We start from the raw sequence: 15,484 nt of genomic DNA on the forward strand, positions 1-15,484 counted from the left end.
TCGGACTAAAATTAAACAATGGTGTGTTTATCCGTATACCAATCCTGAAAAATACTGTTTAGGCCGTGAATGAAAATAGGGCAATGACACCCAAAATGGCCCAAATTGAAAACAAACATCCTTTTAGCAGCATTACAGCAATTCTTAAATGCTTGATTTATTGATTCAGTTTCTTTTATATTAAGCTATAACATGAGTCGACAACGCCTTAACTATACACGGGTGCATGGGTCCTGAAAGGGTGAGGGCGCCCTACGCCCTACACTAATAATAGTACACCTTTGTTTTGCACATACAAAAAGTAATAATTATTTGTTTGCCGGTGTAAACTAAGTTCAACTACCGACGTCACAAACACAAGTCAAACACTGCATAAACTTAGAAAATGCAATTGACACTATTATATGGGCCGGAGTTGTCACCATGATTGCTATCGAAAAGCGATTGAATCAAAATAAGTATAAACCAGGTTTAAAACAACACCAATGTAACAGTATTGGGAGATGATATTGGAGTTATCTAAACACATAATGATGGCGTACTCTGTTGTAGTACACCGTCTTTTGCAATGTAGTAAACTTGCGGGTACATCCATGATCCATGTGTAAAATCTCTTTTGGTAAGGTTGTTGTCTCTCGTTTCTGCATGCGTTGTAGTTTACAGATTCGACTTGCAGACTTGTTGACTATTGATAACAACAGAAACAAACAGTTTTTTTTAGGGTTTTAAAGAACTGGTGATGGTACTTGTGTCGTATTTATGGCAATTTCTTTTTAACATTGCTCTCTGATTAAAACCGAACTTCAAAAAAATTATTTTTTTTATTTAGGGCTTCGCATAAAAAAAAATGTATCGCAGAATCACCGATGTAATGAAACACTAAAATAATGCTTATGTGCTATAGCGATGTCTTACATGCTGATTTAGTTATGACGCAAAATTTAGATTTTGTTATTATTTATTTGTTTGATAGAAAATTATTATGGGTCGTTACTATTTATTATGAGTTTCAAGCTGTCATTGGGTTAGCCTAATTGTTTTCATTAGTACATGAAAATGACTTCTAGTTGCTCTGGTGTTTACGTAAATTATAAAAGCATGAACTGGTGATGAAAACTACATTGACTAATAGATAATAATAACATTGATTATTAATCAATTTGTACTAAAGGAATAGTATTGTTCACAAACGAATCTCCTCGGAAAAGGAGAACAAAAGTTTCCACGTTTCAAACAGTGTAATTGGATGTCTTCAGACATTTATGTGAGAAGCCCGATGCCATTATTAGACATTCCTTTCAGCTCAGCTTACTACTCACCTCCAAACTATAGCCCCTCTCATTAACGAAACCAATCCGACGACACTCTAACAGGAGACGTTCTGCCTGGTATTTTTCAAGTTCATTACTTTGCATGGTGGGAGTATAATTATACTCAGAAGAGTTTTGCCACAGCCACCATCTTTTGAGTGAGCATAATATTGATCAAAAGGTTGAGTTGTCAACCCCGGTTCTTTTCAGAACCAACACTGCTGAAGAGATTTTGCACATGGTGCTAACCGCAAACCTCACACAGTTCATTCTTGCTTATGTATAGTTTGACTATTTTGTTATCGTTTCTCAAGCTTTTTAAATTGTACTTGCAAATATTAGACTGGCGGTTACACACTATTGGGGAATTCTTATATCCCTCTTCATTCTTTTAATTATTGGGTGGTCAATTTTTGTGGTTTATATGTTTAGAATTCTTGTTATTCTCTTTTTGGTTATATCTGCCTCTTGTTTGAAGCTATCATTATTTGTACAGCGCCTTGGGTCCAGTCATGGATGTATTAGTAATATTATTAGTATTGTTTTGATTAATACATTAACACAACATAGTTTTATAATTACAAATAATACATGATTTTATTGGAATTAATCAATGGAGACCAAGTATCTCTCAACCTGAAATTGTGACAAATTACTTACATAAATACACCCGTAATGTACAACTTGACAGTATTATAAGTATACAAACATGATGACTGTTATATTTTGTGCTGACGTACTGTAAAATACACCTATATCCCCCAAAAATTACTGATATTATTGCCTCAATTGGTCACGGCAGAAGAACAAAAATAACACGATGGCTAATTATCATAAAATAAATTGTCATAGTCCACTCGGTGCGTTAGAGGGCGCTGTTAAGGTTTAGTACAGGATGCGTGTAGAGGTTCGCCACAGAAGCTTCCCACCAGAAAACATTGCTAAATGCTGTTCCAAGATAGGCCCACAAAGAAAACAATTAAAAGTGTCCCAGCCTCTTGAAAACAAACAAAGTCTGCTAAGAGAAAAACTTCTCTTGTATCTTCTTATAGCCTATAGAAAACCCATAAAACTTCCCACATTCTCATAGAACATTATAGTTAGTAATGCATTATCATACGAAATCAAAGTGTTGCTAACTTGCTTTTAAATACAAACGCAAACACCAGCATACATGTTTCAATGAATACAAAGTGGCAAAAGAATACAAAGTGGCAATTTACAAAATTAATTTAAAAAATAATGAAGCGAAATACTTTTTTTCAACTAGGGTTAGCTCTGATCATGGAAAGCCATAAAGTTAGTAGAGTATTTATTAAACACTTGCAATGCAGGTTTTGGATGGTTGCGATGTCGCTGAAGTTTTTGTTATTGAAATAGGCCATTAATGAGTATTTCAAGACAAACATAATGATCATGCAGCATCAAACTATAATATGCATGGTGACACACGCGCAAGCAAAAATTATCGTTATCATTGTGCCACCGTTTTTGTACATTTGCACATCAATTTAAACATTCCAAGACCCCTTAAAAAGTCATGTCTAATTTTAACCCCAATTTTTGATACGGCTTGTTGCTTGTGGCTCTTGGCTTCAACATGCAGTGTAAGCCGTAGCCGTATATTGAATACACTTTTCATTTACGGGGAAAACTTTGACTAGAAGTTTTTTTTTTCATATGCAAATATCCTATAGTTGTGATCGGTATTGCATGGCAGTAGAAAGAAGGCGACAACATAAACAATATATCTTGGATGACTCTAAAAGGTAACTGGTATCCTCGATTCCATTTGACCCCTCTTGACTTCATCAATATGGATACCAGACCGATGCGCACAGTTGCGTCTACCAGTTACCGTTTAGAGCAAAAGTCCGTATCTGAATTAGTGGCTAGAGCTACGGCTATTGGCTAGATTTCCGCGTCATCATGCGTTGAGGTATAGGACGTCCTTAGCAGCACACTTAGCAACAGCCGTAGCTGTAACCGCTAATTTGGACACGGCTTAGAGAATTACATATAACTGGGGCCTAGGCCTACCCTTCGTCTCGCTGATGGGAGCCCATTTCCGACACTTGTCGTTCATCTGTATGCTTATTGTAGGATGTATCGATGTGCATACTGACCATCAGATAGTAGATCCAACCACCTAATGGTCCACCCACTAATGGACCCACGATGGGTATCCACCACCACTGCATACCACCGGGTCTGTCCGGAAGAAATATTGGAGGAAAAGGATCAATCAATACTGAATCATCGTTAGTGCCAACACTCAAGCGGTCCCCAATATAGTCGTCAATCGTCACAATGGTGGTACAATTTCATTGTTAGGTGACACACCCATGACAACCCCAACACTAACCCTAACCCTAACCCCAGTGTAGGCCTTTAGATAAAACAAAAAGCGTTTGTTTTCGGAACGCATATTGTTGTCGGAACATAGGGGTGTTGGAATTATGATTTTTTTTTTTTTTTTTAAGGCAGTGTCCGAAACGGCGACTTCGACTACAGCTTTTACGATTACATCAGTGCGTCTTCCGAATAGAGCCAGACGCCAGCGATCTTGCCGTACTGTAAAACCGAAGTCGCCGTTACGGACAAGTCCCACTCTATACTTACGCCCAGATGTCCGGTCCGTACCCAGCGATGGCGGTAAACAGACGGGGACCGAAGTCCCGGGCCGGGTTGATACCATAGCCGTAGTTATAGCCGAAACTGACGCCGACGGCAAAGAATGTCAAGCCCACGAACAGAGGCTCCAAACCACTCGGTGGCTTAGAGTTCTTCTTGTCTGTAACGGCCATGATGCCTGCCACTAAGATGGCGGTGCCTACCACCTACGGTCAAACAAATAAATGGTTATAATAGATGTCGTGGGTTTGAATCCCGAGTAATATGCTTGTGTTGTTTGTTATTTTTTATCACAGGACTCGGGGAAATACTGATACAATGCTAACACACATCGGTGTAAGGGTACACTGAAAACATCTAGTAGTCAATTTGGAGAAAAAATTAGTCAACTACGCAATAAAAATCAGTCTTTCCATCCATGACTAGTTTTTCAATCCGAACTAACTAATAGGAAACATTTTTACTAATTGAGCTAATGAAATTACTAATCAATATTTTTTAAAGACTAATACGAATTTGTTATTTCTAATTTTGCCCGTAGATTAGTTGATACAGAGTACTGTTTGACTAATTTGTTTCTCTCCAAAATATGAAATGACAAGTCTGACATAGCAATGACAAATTGGTCGACTAATGTGTGAGAAAAATACTAATTGAATTGGCTCCGAAGGCGAGGCACATTACAAACGCCTGATACAGAACTTACTCGTACAACGTTCGGTCGAGTGCCACCGCCCCTTCCTCCCTATCAAGAGGTTGTGAATTATTGTGTATTCTGAATTTCTGAATTATTAAATTTAATTCAAGAATAAATTCCTGTTTCAACTTTTGGAAAACATGGGCGCCGCTTGTAACCTTGGAGGTAGTCTGTAAACAGTGCTGTCATTAATCAGCACGGTGAGTACGATTAACAGAACAGCCAGAACACAATCCCACCCCCCGGTTAGGCCGGTTTCGCGCCGATATTGTTTAGTGCGCGATGGTCGCGCAGCATTGCAATTCAGCACAGTTATTTACACTGTTTAAAAACCATTATCGCAAAATAGCGTGTAATTGTCACTGTCGCGCAAATATCGCCCGCGCGATTCGTAACTTTCCCTCTCGTCTGCATGCAGCATGCAGCAACAAGAACGTCAGGTTATTAGTCCGTGTCAACGTGTGCTGTTGGTGGGTGATGGAATATGAAATAAGGTAATTAATATATTTTATTCTGTTGTAATTATTCAGAAATATAATATCGGTCAACGTTAGGGATTGGTGGTGGCTCTTTGCAGTTGGTCAACTTTAGGGATCGGTGATGGCTTTTTGCAATCGGTCAACTTCAGGGATCGGTGATGGCTTTTTGCATGCGGTCATCTTTAGTGATCGGTGGTGGCTTTTTGCAATCGGTCAACTTTAGTGATCGGTGGTGGCTTTTTGCAATCGGTCAACTTTAGGGATCGGTGGTGGCTTTTTGCAATCGGTCAACTGAAGGGATCGGAGGTGGCTTTTTGCAATCAGTCAACTTTAGGGATCGGTGGTGGCTTTTTTGCAATGAGTCAACTTTTGCAACCGGTGATGGGATTTTGGGATATCCGAATTTTGCGTCCGGTCGGTGCAGGCCTACTTCAAAACCTATGATTGTGTAGATTGTGGACATTAGTTGTGTTATTTTCTAGTTCACACCAACATGGAGGAATACATTAGGATAGGGTGTGGAAGGGTTATCTATGTCCCACAATTGGTTGTCGTCTTCCGGAAATGGTGTATGCCGGGGAAATACAAATATTTATATTCAGTGAAGGGAAATGTTTTTGAACAAGAGTCTCTACCGATAGTTTTGTGTGTAAGGGGAAATCTGAAATCATACAAGTAGCCCTGTGTAAACAGACCCGGAGGTGAGAACATTATGACCACACAAAAACCGTTTTGATGGGAAAACACATATTATGTGCATCATGAATGTGATGGACAAACACAGGCCGGGACGCACTTAACACGTTTTATAAAAGGCTAGGTAAAGTATTATACAAATATTTCCTTGTAATAAACGGAGAGGCACGTATTAATTGAATCCAAAGCGAAAAACGTACTATATAAAGTTCTTAATTTACGGGGGGGGGGGGGGGTGTATAAAGTATAAAGATAAAAGAGTTAAATCTTATATAAAATTGAAGCTTGAAAATAAGCTTTACTCTAAACGTAATTTTGTTTTAAATTATTAATCAATTAACCTTGTGATCTTCATTTGCATATTTAATTAGTAAATCTTAGTAACGCGCCATATCTCAAGAAGTATACTTCCGGGTCAACCGGAAGTTGGCCCATTTTTTGTTTCAGTTATACTACACAATCAATCTTCATTTTTTGTTTCAGTTATAGACTCCTTTTAAATTTTTACTTTGGAAAACCGTGACCCCATGTTGACCTCTATTTTCGGGTCAACCTGAATTGGGACCAGATCTCAAGACCTATACACCCTATTTCAAACTTGTTCCAGTTTCCGCGACCCCATGTTGACCTCTACATCCGGGTCAACCGGAAGTGGGACCATATCTCAAGAACTATACAACCGATTTTCAAACTTTTTTTCAGTTGCACACTCCTTTGTGTTAAATATTAACTTTGAAAAATGTGTCCCCTTGTTGACCTCTACTTCAGGGTCAACCGGAAGTGGGACCATACCTCAAGAACTACACCACTAATTTTTAAACTCTTTTTTACTTAGAGACTCTTTGAGCATTAAGGATTAACCTTAACAAAATTTGGCCCCCATATTGACCTAGCTCTACTTCCAGGTCAACCGGAAGTGGGACAATATCCCAAGAACTTCACAACCTATGTTCAAACCTTTTTTCAGTTATAGCCTAACAAACAATACAGTTTCGATACGGTGCCGTTAATTATGATGATGATATTGAGCCAGAATTGGGCCAGTGCTGGCCTTCTTACGGTCAAGCGTCATGTCCTTGCTAGTAAAGTGCCCACACTGGGCCAATGTCGGTTTTAATGAGGCAAACTCTTTTAGTTAGGACGGAGGTTTGCCTGTCTTGGCCAATATTGGTTTTGTGCGGCACACCGTTTCGGCAAAATGATGAACCTTTAATGGGCCAATGCTGGTTTTGTAGCGGTGCACCATTTTGGGAAAGTGGTAGAAAACCTGCAATGATCCAATACTGGTTTTATGGCACACCATTTGAGAAAACAGGCAGAAAACCTCTCATTGAGCCAATACTGGTTTTGTAGCTGCACACCATTTTTGTCAAAATGGTGTCATATAGAAAACCTTTTCGGGGCCAATCATGCCAATACTGGCTTTGGCAAAACGGTAAAGAAATATGTTCTAATTACTAAACCGACTTGAAAATTACAAAGGAATTAGCCCATGCAAGTTATTGAGCTGGGGTGGATTTCACAAAGAGTTAAGACTACTCTTATCCCGAGTTAGGAAGAGTTAATCGTCCTTACTTAGGACTAGCCATACGTTTCTTATATCTCCAAGGACTATAAGTTAGGACTAGGCCTAACTCTCTGTGAAATCGACCCCTGATGGTACCGGCATTTTGAGAAACCGAATACTATTAATAAAACAACATTCTAAAATGTATACCTCCTTTATTATTTTATTGGTTTTTACATAGCATTTTTAATTTGATTTATTCATTGCTGCTGTTTTTTTTTTCTTCATTTTTTATGTTTTGTGTTTATCATGGACAACTACACTTTATTGTAATGAACTTTTTTATTGCAAAGTAATTTCATTTAAATTTAATATATTTGATATACTTTTTGCATTTTTATTTTATTAATAAAACCTTACGAGTTAAAATACTGGTTGAATTTTCGTCTGATAATGAAAGTTTTACTTTCTGTCATCTGTCTACTGGTTTGTTGGCGGCACACCATTTTGGCAAAATGGTAGAAAACCTCTATTGTGCCAACACTGGTTTTGTAGCTGCACCATAGACAATCTTTTCTGGGCCAATTCTTTTTTTTTTAGCGCCACGCCATTTTGACAAAATGCTGGGCCAATACTGGTTTCGAAGTGGCACACCATTTTGGCAAATAATGGTATAAAACAACTTTTTGTGCCAATACTGATTTGGTAACGGCCACCATTGGGCCGGCATTGAACCGACATTGGTCATAATATGCAATTTTCAAGGCAGGGTGTCAAAGCTGTGGCACAGGATGTCTTAAGATTGTCGAAACAATTAAAAAATTACAAAGTAATGTAATTTGTTAAGATTATTGTTGCTATAAAATATCCCAAAAATTGTAGATATTAATAAATCTTGATTTCAATAATGTAATAATTTGGAATAACTGATTGCCCAATGTATGTATGTTATCTGGGTATAAAATGGTACTCTTCTAAAAATGTTTGGCAAGTCAGTCAACCCGCTGGTGAGTGTAATTTATTCCTCCACGGTGGTGTGAACTAGAAAATAACAACAATTAATATCCACAATCTACACAAATGGTGTACCACTTCGAAACCAGTATTGGCCCAGAAAAGATTGTCTATGGTGCAGCTACAAAACCAGTGTTGGCACAATAGAGGTTTTCTACCATTTTGCCAAAATGGTGTGCCGACAACAAACCAGTAGACAGATGACAGAAAGTAAAACTTTCATTATCAGACGAAAATTCAACCAGCATTTTAACTCGTAAGTTTTTATAAATAAAATAAAAATGCAAAAGTATATCAAATATATTAAATTTAAATGAAATTACTTTGCAATAAAAAAGTTCATTACAATAAAGTGTAGTTGTCCATGATAAACACAAAACATAAAAATGAAAAAAACAGCAGCAATGAATAAATCAAACTAAAAATGCTATATAAAAAACAATAAAGTAATAAAATGGTGTGCCGCCAACAAACCAGTAGTTTAGAACATATTTCTTTAACGTTTTGCCAAAGCCAGTATTGGCATGATTGGCCCCGAAAAGGTTTTCTATATGATACCATTTTGACAAAAATGGTGTGCAGCTACAAAACCAGTATTGGCTCAATGAGAGGTTTTCTGCCTGTTTTCTCAAATGGTGTGCCACAAAACCAGTATTGGACCATTGCAGGTTTTCTACCACTTTCCCAAAATGGTGCACCGCTACAAAACCAGCAATGGCCCATTAAAGGTTCATCATTTTGCCGAAACGGTGTGCCGCACAAAACCAATAATGGCCAAGACAGGCAAACCTCCGTCCTAACTAAAATAGTTTGCCGCTATAAAACCTACATTGGCCCAGTGTGGGCACTTTACTAGCAAGAGCATGACGCTTGACCGGAAGAAGGCCAGCACTGGCCCAATTCTGGCTCAATATCATCATCATAAGTAACGACACCTTATCGAAACTCGACGCCGGTACATGCCACCATTGGCCCGATACAGTATTGTTTGTTAGGCTATAAATGAAAAAAGGTTTGAACATAGGTTGTGAAGTTCTTGGGATATTGTCCCACTTCTGGTTGACCTGGAAATAGAGCTAGGTCAATATGGGGGCCAAATTTTGTTAAGGTTAATCCTTAATGCTCAAAGAGTCTCTAAGTAAAAAATGGTTTAAAAATTAGTGGTGTAGTTCTTGAGGTATGGTCCCACTTTCGGTTGACCCTGAAGTAGAGGTCAACAAGGGGACACATTTTCAAAGTTAATATTTAACACAAAGGAGTTTGCAACTGAAAAAAAAGTTTGAAAATCGGTTGTATAGTTCTTGAGATATGGTCCCACTTCCGGTTGACCCGGATAAAGAAGTCAACATGGGGTCGCGGAAACTGGAACAAGTTTGAAATAGGCTGTATAGGTCTTGAGATCTGGTCCCAATTCAGGTTGACCCGAAAATAGAGGTCAACATGGGGTCACGGTTTCCCAAAGTAAAAATTAAAAGGAGTCTATAACTGAAACAAAAAATGAAGATTGATTGTGTAGTATAACTGAAACAAAAATGGGCCAACTTCCGGTTGACCCGGAAGTATACTTTTTGAGATATGGCGCTCTACTAAGATTTACTAATTAAATATGCAAATGAAGATCACAAGGTTAGTTGATTAATAATTTAAAACAAAATTACGTTTAGAGTAAAGCTTATTTTCAAGCTTCAATTTATATAAGATTTAACTCTTTTATCTTTATACTTTACACACCCCCCCCCCCCCCCTAAATTAAGAACTTTATATAGTACGTTTTTCGCTTTGGATTCAATTAATACGTGCCTCTCCGTTTATTACAAGGAAATATTTGTATAATACTTTACCTAGCCTTTTATAAAACGTGTTGAGTGCGTCCGTCTGTGTGTGTCCATCACATTCATGATGCACATAATATGTGTTTTCCATCAAAACGGTTTTGTGTGGTCATAATGTTCTCACCTCCGGGTCTGTTTACACAGGGCTACTTGTATGATTTCAGATTTTCCCTTACACACAAAACTATCGGTAGAGACTCTTGTTCAAAAACATTTCCCTTCATTGAATATAAATATTTGTATTTCTCCGGCATACACCATTTCCGGAAGACGACAACCAATTGTGGGACATAGATAACCCTTCCACACCCTCTCCTACCCATTTGTTGTTGTTATTATTAGCTTTTTAGAAAGAGCTGATTAATTTGATGGTTTGTTGCGTTCCCCCTTACATAGTTATAAAATGGTACTCTTCTAAAAATGTTTGGCAAGTCAGTCACCCGCTGGTGAGTGTAATATTCCTCCATGGTGGTGTGAACTAGAAAATAACAACAATTAATATCCACAATCTACACAATCATAGGTTTTGAAGTAGGCCTGCACCGACCGGACGCAAAATTCGGATATCCCAAAATCCCATCACCGGTTGCAAAAGTTGACCGATTGCAAAAAGCCACCACCGATCCCTAAAGTTGACTGATTGCAAAAAGCCACTTCCGATCCCTTAAGTTGACCGATTGCAAAAAGCCATCACCGATGATTAAATGCCTCTTTGGCGTTCCATATTTGGCGTTCCATAATAGAGGACTTGCCTGCCTGAGAATGAACAAACGTTAACTTACATAAGCCAACATTTTTAGTTTCCCTTTTCAAATTTCAATATCAACTCAAAAAAGTTTTATGAACTAACGTACTGCGGAGTACATGTATGTTGTACTGCTGTACGTAGTATAAAATTGCTATTGCTATCACTACTTTTAAGTAAATACACCACCATACACGAGCAAACCGGTTTCTGTTGAGCCAGTCACCAGTGCAGTGACGGCAAGTTATGAGCAATTCAGAAATTAGCTGTGAGTCACAACAAACTAAACAAAAAACAATTTTATTAGCATGATTTATAGTCGCCAAGTTTTTGAGAAAAAGGTGAAAATCACAAAGGGCAAAGCGATTGTTGTTTCAGGAGAGTCGCGTATTAAATAGTAAATACCAGTACTGCTACTGGTACATACGCTGTACATGCTAAAATAATGTTTGTATCCTGAGGCGAAAGTTATTTTTGTGACATTGTTTTCCTCATTTCTCAAAAACTACAGCACCACAGCAAGTATTTTAAGGGAAGCTTTCTACCACCATTATCTTAAAACTGTGTAAGTTTAATTTTAAATGTAAACCTTTGGACATTGCGTTTGGGTCGTACAAAAAGTACCCAAACACTTTAAGGATTTTAATTAAGAAACCTTTGTTTTGTATTCAGGTTGACGTGCATGTACACAGGCCTACATACATCCCATACAACTTTCACCATGGACTCGACAAAGTAAGTTCACTGCCTACACAGACACAGTCAACAGTTTTTTCACATTTTTATATTTATTGATGGCAAAATTAAATTTCTGCATGAATACCTGAAGCAGGACATTTCGTACCCAATCATTATTACTATTATGTAAGTTGCACAAGGGAGATTTAGCCACTTCTAGTGTACTAGAGTAGCTACTACTCCTAGCTAGAACTATTTCGGTTTCGTCCGGCTATCGTCTCCCGAACCTCATAGGTTTATATCTCTCACGCTTTAAACGATGATGGTTCAATGGTTGTTCAATGAATTTTGGAATCAAAAATCTCTCTTTATTTTTATTTTAATGTCGCAAAAATTAGGCTCTAATGTGTCCTTTGATATCTCAATGTCCAAGGGGGCGACCAGAGAACCCACTCGCTCCGCAATCTCAAAAAATGTTAAAAGTTATAAATTCTTACTGTTATTCAGTCCCCAAATACTCTGTTTTACCACTACACTACATGCTGATTGTCCCCGAACTCTGCCGAACGCATCGCGAAGTCACGACACGTGACGAGCGTGCGCATATTATTTTTTCCCAGGACAAACGTGGAGAATTATCTACACACGTTTGTCCTAGAATTAAAAAACACTCGATCCGTGCTTTGCGTACAAAAACATATGGACACGCGTCTGGGAACCAGACGTCTGATTCCTAAACGCGTGTCCATATGTTTTGTACACAAAACACGGATCGAGTTTTTTTTTTTAATTCTAGTGTAAGCGGTAATGTGTGTCAACTGAATACTACTTGCATGCACCCCACCTCCTTTCTGGCAAAACCACCACAGAACCTTCATTTTATGACCCCAAATAAATTTAAATGGTTTTTGTACGTGGTAATCTGCTCTATCAAGCAGAGTTTTTTTTCATGAAATTTCCGGAATGATGTTTTTTTTAATCTGGGTCAAAAGTCAAGGTATTGTGTCAAAGTTCATGGTTATTTTTTTACTTATTTTAAGGACTTTTGATTAGAGTATTTAATTCTGATCCAAATTAGCACAAATTTGTGGAAAACTTGCCTATTTATGGTTTATTCCTTTAAATGGGGTGGGGGTGATCACCCACGAACTCGTGGAATATGAACCCCCAAAAAAATCTGCATCCCATGTTGACATGGGACGCAGAAGCACTGTCGTGTTTTCTGTATTCCACTCATGCTTGTATAATAACTAATAGTGTTATGTAATGTCATGCAGTGGTCTCAAATTGTAGAAAAAAATGTTGCAAAATTGCTTCTCAAAGCACTGATGTGCTGTATTGTAGCATAAATTAAGTTTTGTCCATTTAGTACTTGAAGTATGAATAAGACATCTGGTTGCTTACAGCAATATTGAGTAATTTACTTTTACTTTTATTTATTGAAGGATGAAGACACCACACATCTGTGTACATCGAAATGGATGAAAAATCGACACATGTGTCTACAGAGTTTAAAGTAGTTGCAGAAGGCGAGGTAGTTTCTGTTGTTGATGATGTAACAACAGCAGTCGCGTGCTACATTTCCTCGTTTTTTGTATTTCACCTGCAGTACATCCCAGAACTAGTGAAGACAATTGCTTTTTATCAATATGGTGTTCTTAAGATTGACGACCAGACTGGTATACATCTCTTTTTCCCGTCTAGGTCATATGGTGCCAAGCTATTACATGCTATGTTTTCAAGTTGGAGATGGCGGCCATCTTGGATTTAGAGGTCAAGATGGTCCCAAAACTTTACAATTACAATTCCAGTGTATTTGGCATGCCAGAAATAGTGGAAAAGGACATCTCATTTGTCCGTCTAGGTCATCTGGGGCCAGAGCTATTACAATTATGTTTTTCAAGATGCGTCGGAGGCCATTTTGAATATTGCATATAAAACAAAAGTTCCTATCACATTTCAGAGGTTCATAGGGGCTTATTTTCCTTTTAGATGGTTCCTGAAGTCAAATCCATCGAGAAAAAAAGGTAGCAAAAAAATGGTCACGGAATCCAAAGATATGACCCTACTATAAAGACTATTCTTTTACTCATTTCCTAAAAACTATGCCATTTCAAGCAAAACTATTTCAATGGAAGTTTCTACCATGACCATCTTTGTACCATGTAAGTTTGTGCAAATCTGTGAGCATTTATATTTTCATTCTTACCAATGTTGTACACACCCTTTAACCATATATAAAAACAGTACAATTATCTGTCAGTAGTCAAAGTCCAATTGTGAAAGAAAGACATCATCATGGCCAATCTTACATTATTAAACTGTGTAAGTTTCAACTTTATCTGATACGCTTTCAGTGCAAAATCTGTTAGCACCCCCAAAACGTGTGCAATAAGCATGTAATTCCAATATGGTTCTGTATACTAAATTTCCATAATATTGCGTCTAAACTGTGTTAAATTAAACTTTTTAACAAACAAATTCCTCTATGGAATGTACCTCTCAAAGTTATTGTTGGCAGTGATTGAAGTTTTGTTCAAGATTTTGCACTGAAAGGGCATACAAATTACAGATTTTCACGTAAAGTTAGAGACTTGTGATACTTGTTTACTTTCATAATTGTTTCACTGTCGATAAATTTAACCTTAAATACCGCTTTATTAAAGTCCTGTCATCACGGTTGTACCGTAGGTGGGACTAATGGGTTGTTAAAACAACTTTTTAACTTTGCAAGTTGGGAAAAAAATCTATTGAAGTTTGTTTAATAATGTTAAAAAAAAATTGAGATTCAGTAGTTATTCAGCAGATTGTTCTCAAAGGAACTGATGGTTAACAAAGTTGCTTCAGTTGGAGTTGTGTTGGATTTGCAATAAATTTACAGTGACTAATTAAACAGAAGTGGTGTAAAAGACTAATTATTGGTATTGTCAGACTAATTGAAAGACTAAATAGTTGCTGCATGACTAATTAATTTTCTTGGATGACTAATTTAATTTCGTGTATTACCAATCTCCAGATCATTTAGTCATTTTAAACCATTTTCAAAGACAAACTATAATTTGTCATTTCAGTGTGTATTGACTAATCTTTTGATTGAGTGACCAATTAAAGATTAGTCAAATTAAACCATGTAAATGACTATTTTTTTTTTAGACAATTGACTAAGTGATGTTTTCAGTGTAAAACCCAAATAATTAAAGAAATAGTTACCACAAGATTTCTGTCTCATTACTAAATTCAATGTTTAGGTGAATGAAACTAACTGTGACCCTTTAGATAAAAGAAGGGTGGTTCAAAGTTATTACCTTTAAATGTCAGGAATGTGTTAACCCCTCCGTGATTTGAACCGGGGACCTCATACTCCGGAGGCGAACGATTATTACGATCAGTTAAAAATCTCGGAAAAACCTTAAAGGCACTGACACGTTTAGTAATTTCTCAGAACAAAGTAATTAATTTAAAAACTGACTGGTAACGAGCATTGGAGAGCTGTTGAAAGTATAAAACGTTGTTGGAAGCGACTGCCTCTACCGTTTTTGAGAAAGAGGTAATTTCTCCCAAAATATTAAAAGACTTCTATAGCCAGAAGTCTTGTATTCCAATCCGAAAGCACCAAACTTGTCCCAACAAGGACTTTTTTTTCTTTCATTATTTCTCGCAACTTCAGTGTCCAATTGAGCGCAATTTCCACAGGTTTGTTATTTTATGCAAATGTTAGGATACAGCAAGTGAGAAGACCGGTCTTTGACAATTACCAAACAAGTTCAGTGCCTTTAATGAACATTTTCCGTCACAAATTGGTGAACGCCAAAAAGTTCATTGTCGGAAATCAAACCAGTATTTCAGCAAAATGTTGCAACCCTTCGATCAACCAGACGCTCATAAAAGACCA

General features: G+C 37.4%; 1 protein-coding gene and 1 long non-coding RNA gene across 2 annotated transcripts in view; one reads left to right on the forward strand and one right to left on the reverse strand.

Annotated features, from left to right (window-relative positions):
• Positions 1–619: 619 nt before the first annotated feature.
• LOC117295304 (aquaporin-3-like) overlaps positions 620–15,484 on the reverse strand; it is a 30,448-nt gene continuing 15,583 nt past the window's right edge. The window contains exons 6-8 of the mRNA XM_033777864.1: positions 3,933–4,150; positions 3,351–3,521; positions 620–685 (exon numbers count right to left, since the gene is read on the reverse strand). Coding sequence (XP_033633755.1) covers positions 658–685; positions 3,351–3,521; positions 3,933–4,150 — 417 coding nt within the window. The 3' untranslated portion in view covers positions 620–657. The remainder of the gene's footprint in view (positions 686–3,350; positions 3,522–3,932; positions 4,151–15,484) is intronic.
• On the forward strand, positions 11,115–13,056 carry LOC117295306. The gene is made up of 3 exons (XR_004519674.1): positions 11,115–11,182; positions 11,587–11,649; positions 13,038–13,056. It is a non-coding gene; the product is annotated as an uncharacterized LOC117295306 (long non-coding RNA).

Source organism: Asterias rubens, chromosome 10, assembly GCF_902459465.1.
Source record: "Asterias rubens chromosome 10, eAstRub1.3, whole genome shotgun sequence".
Classification (NCBI taxonomy): Eukaryota; Metazoa; Echinodermata; class Asteroidea; order Forcipulatida; family Asteriidae; genus Asterias; species Asterias rubens.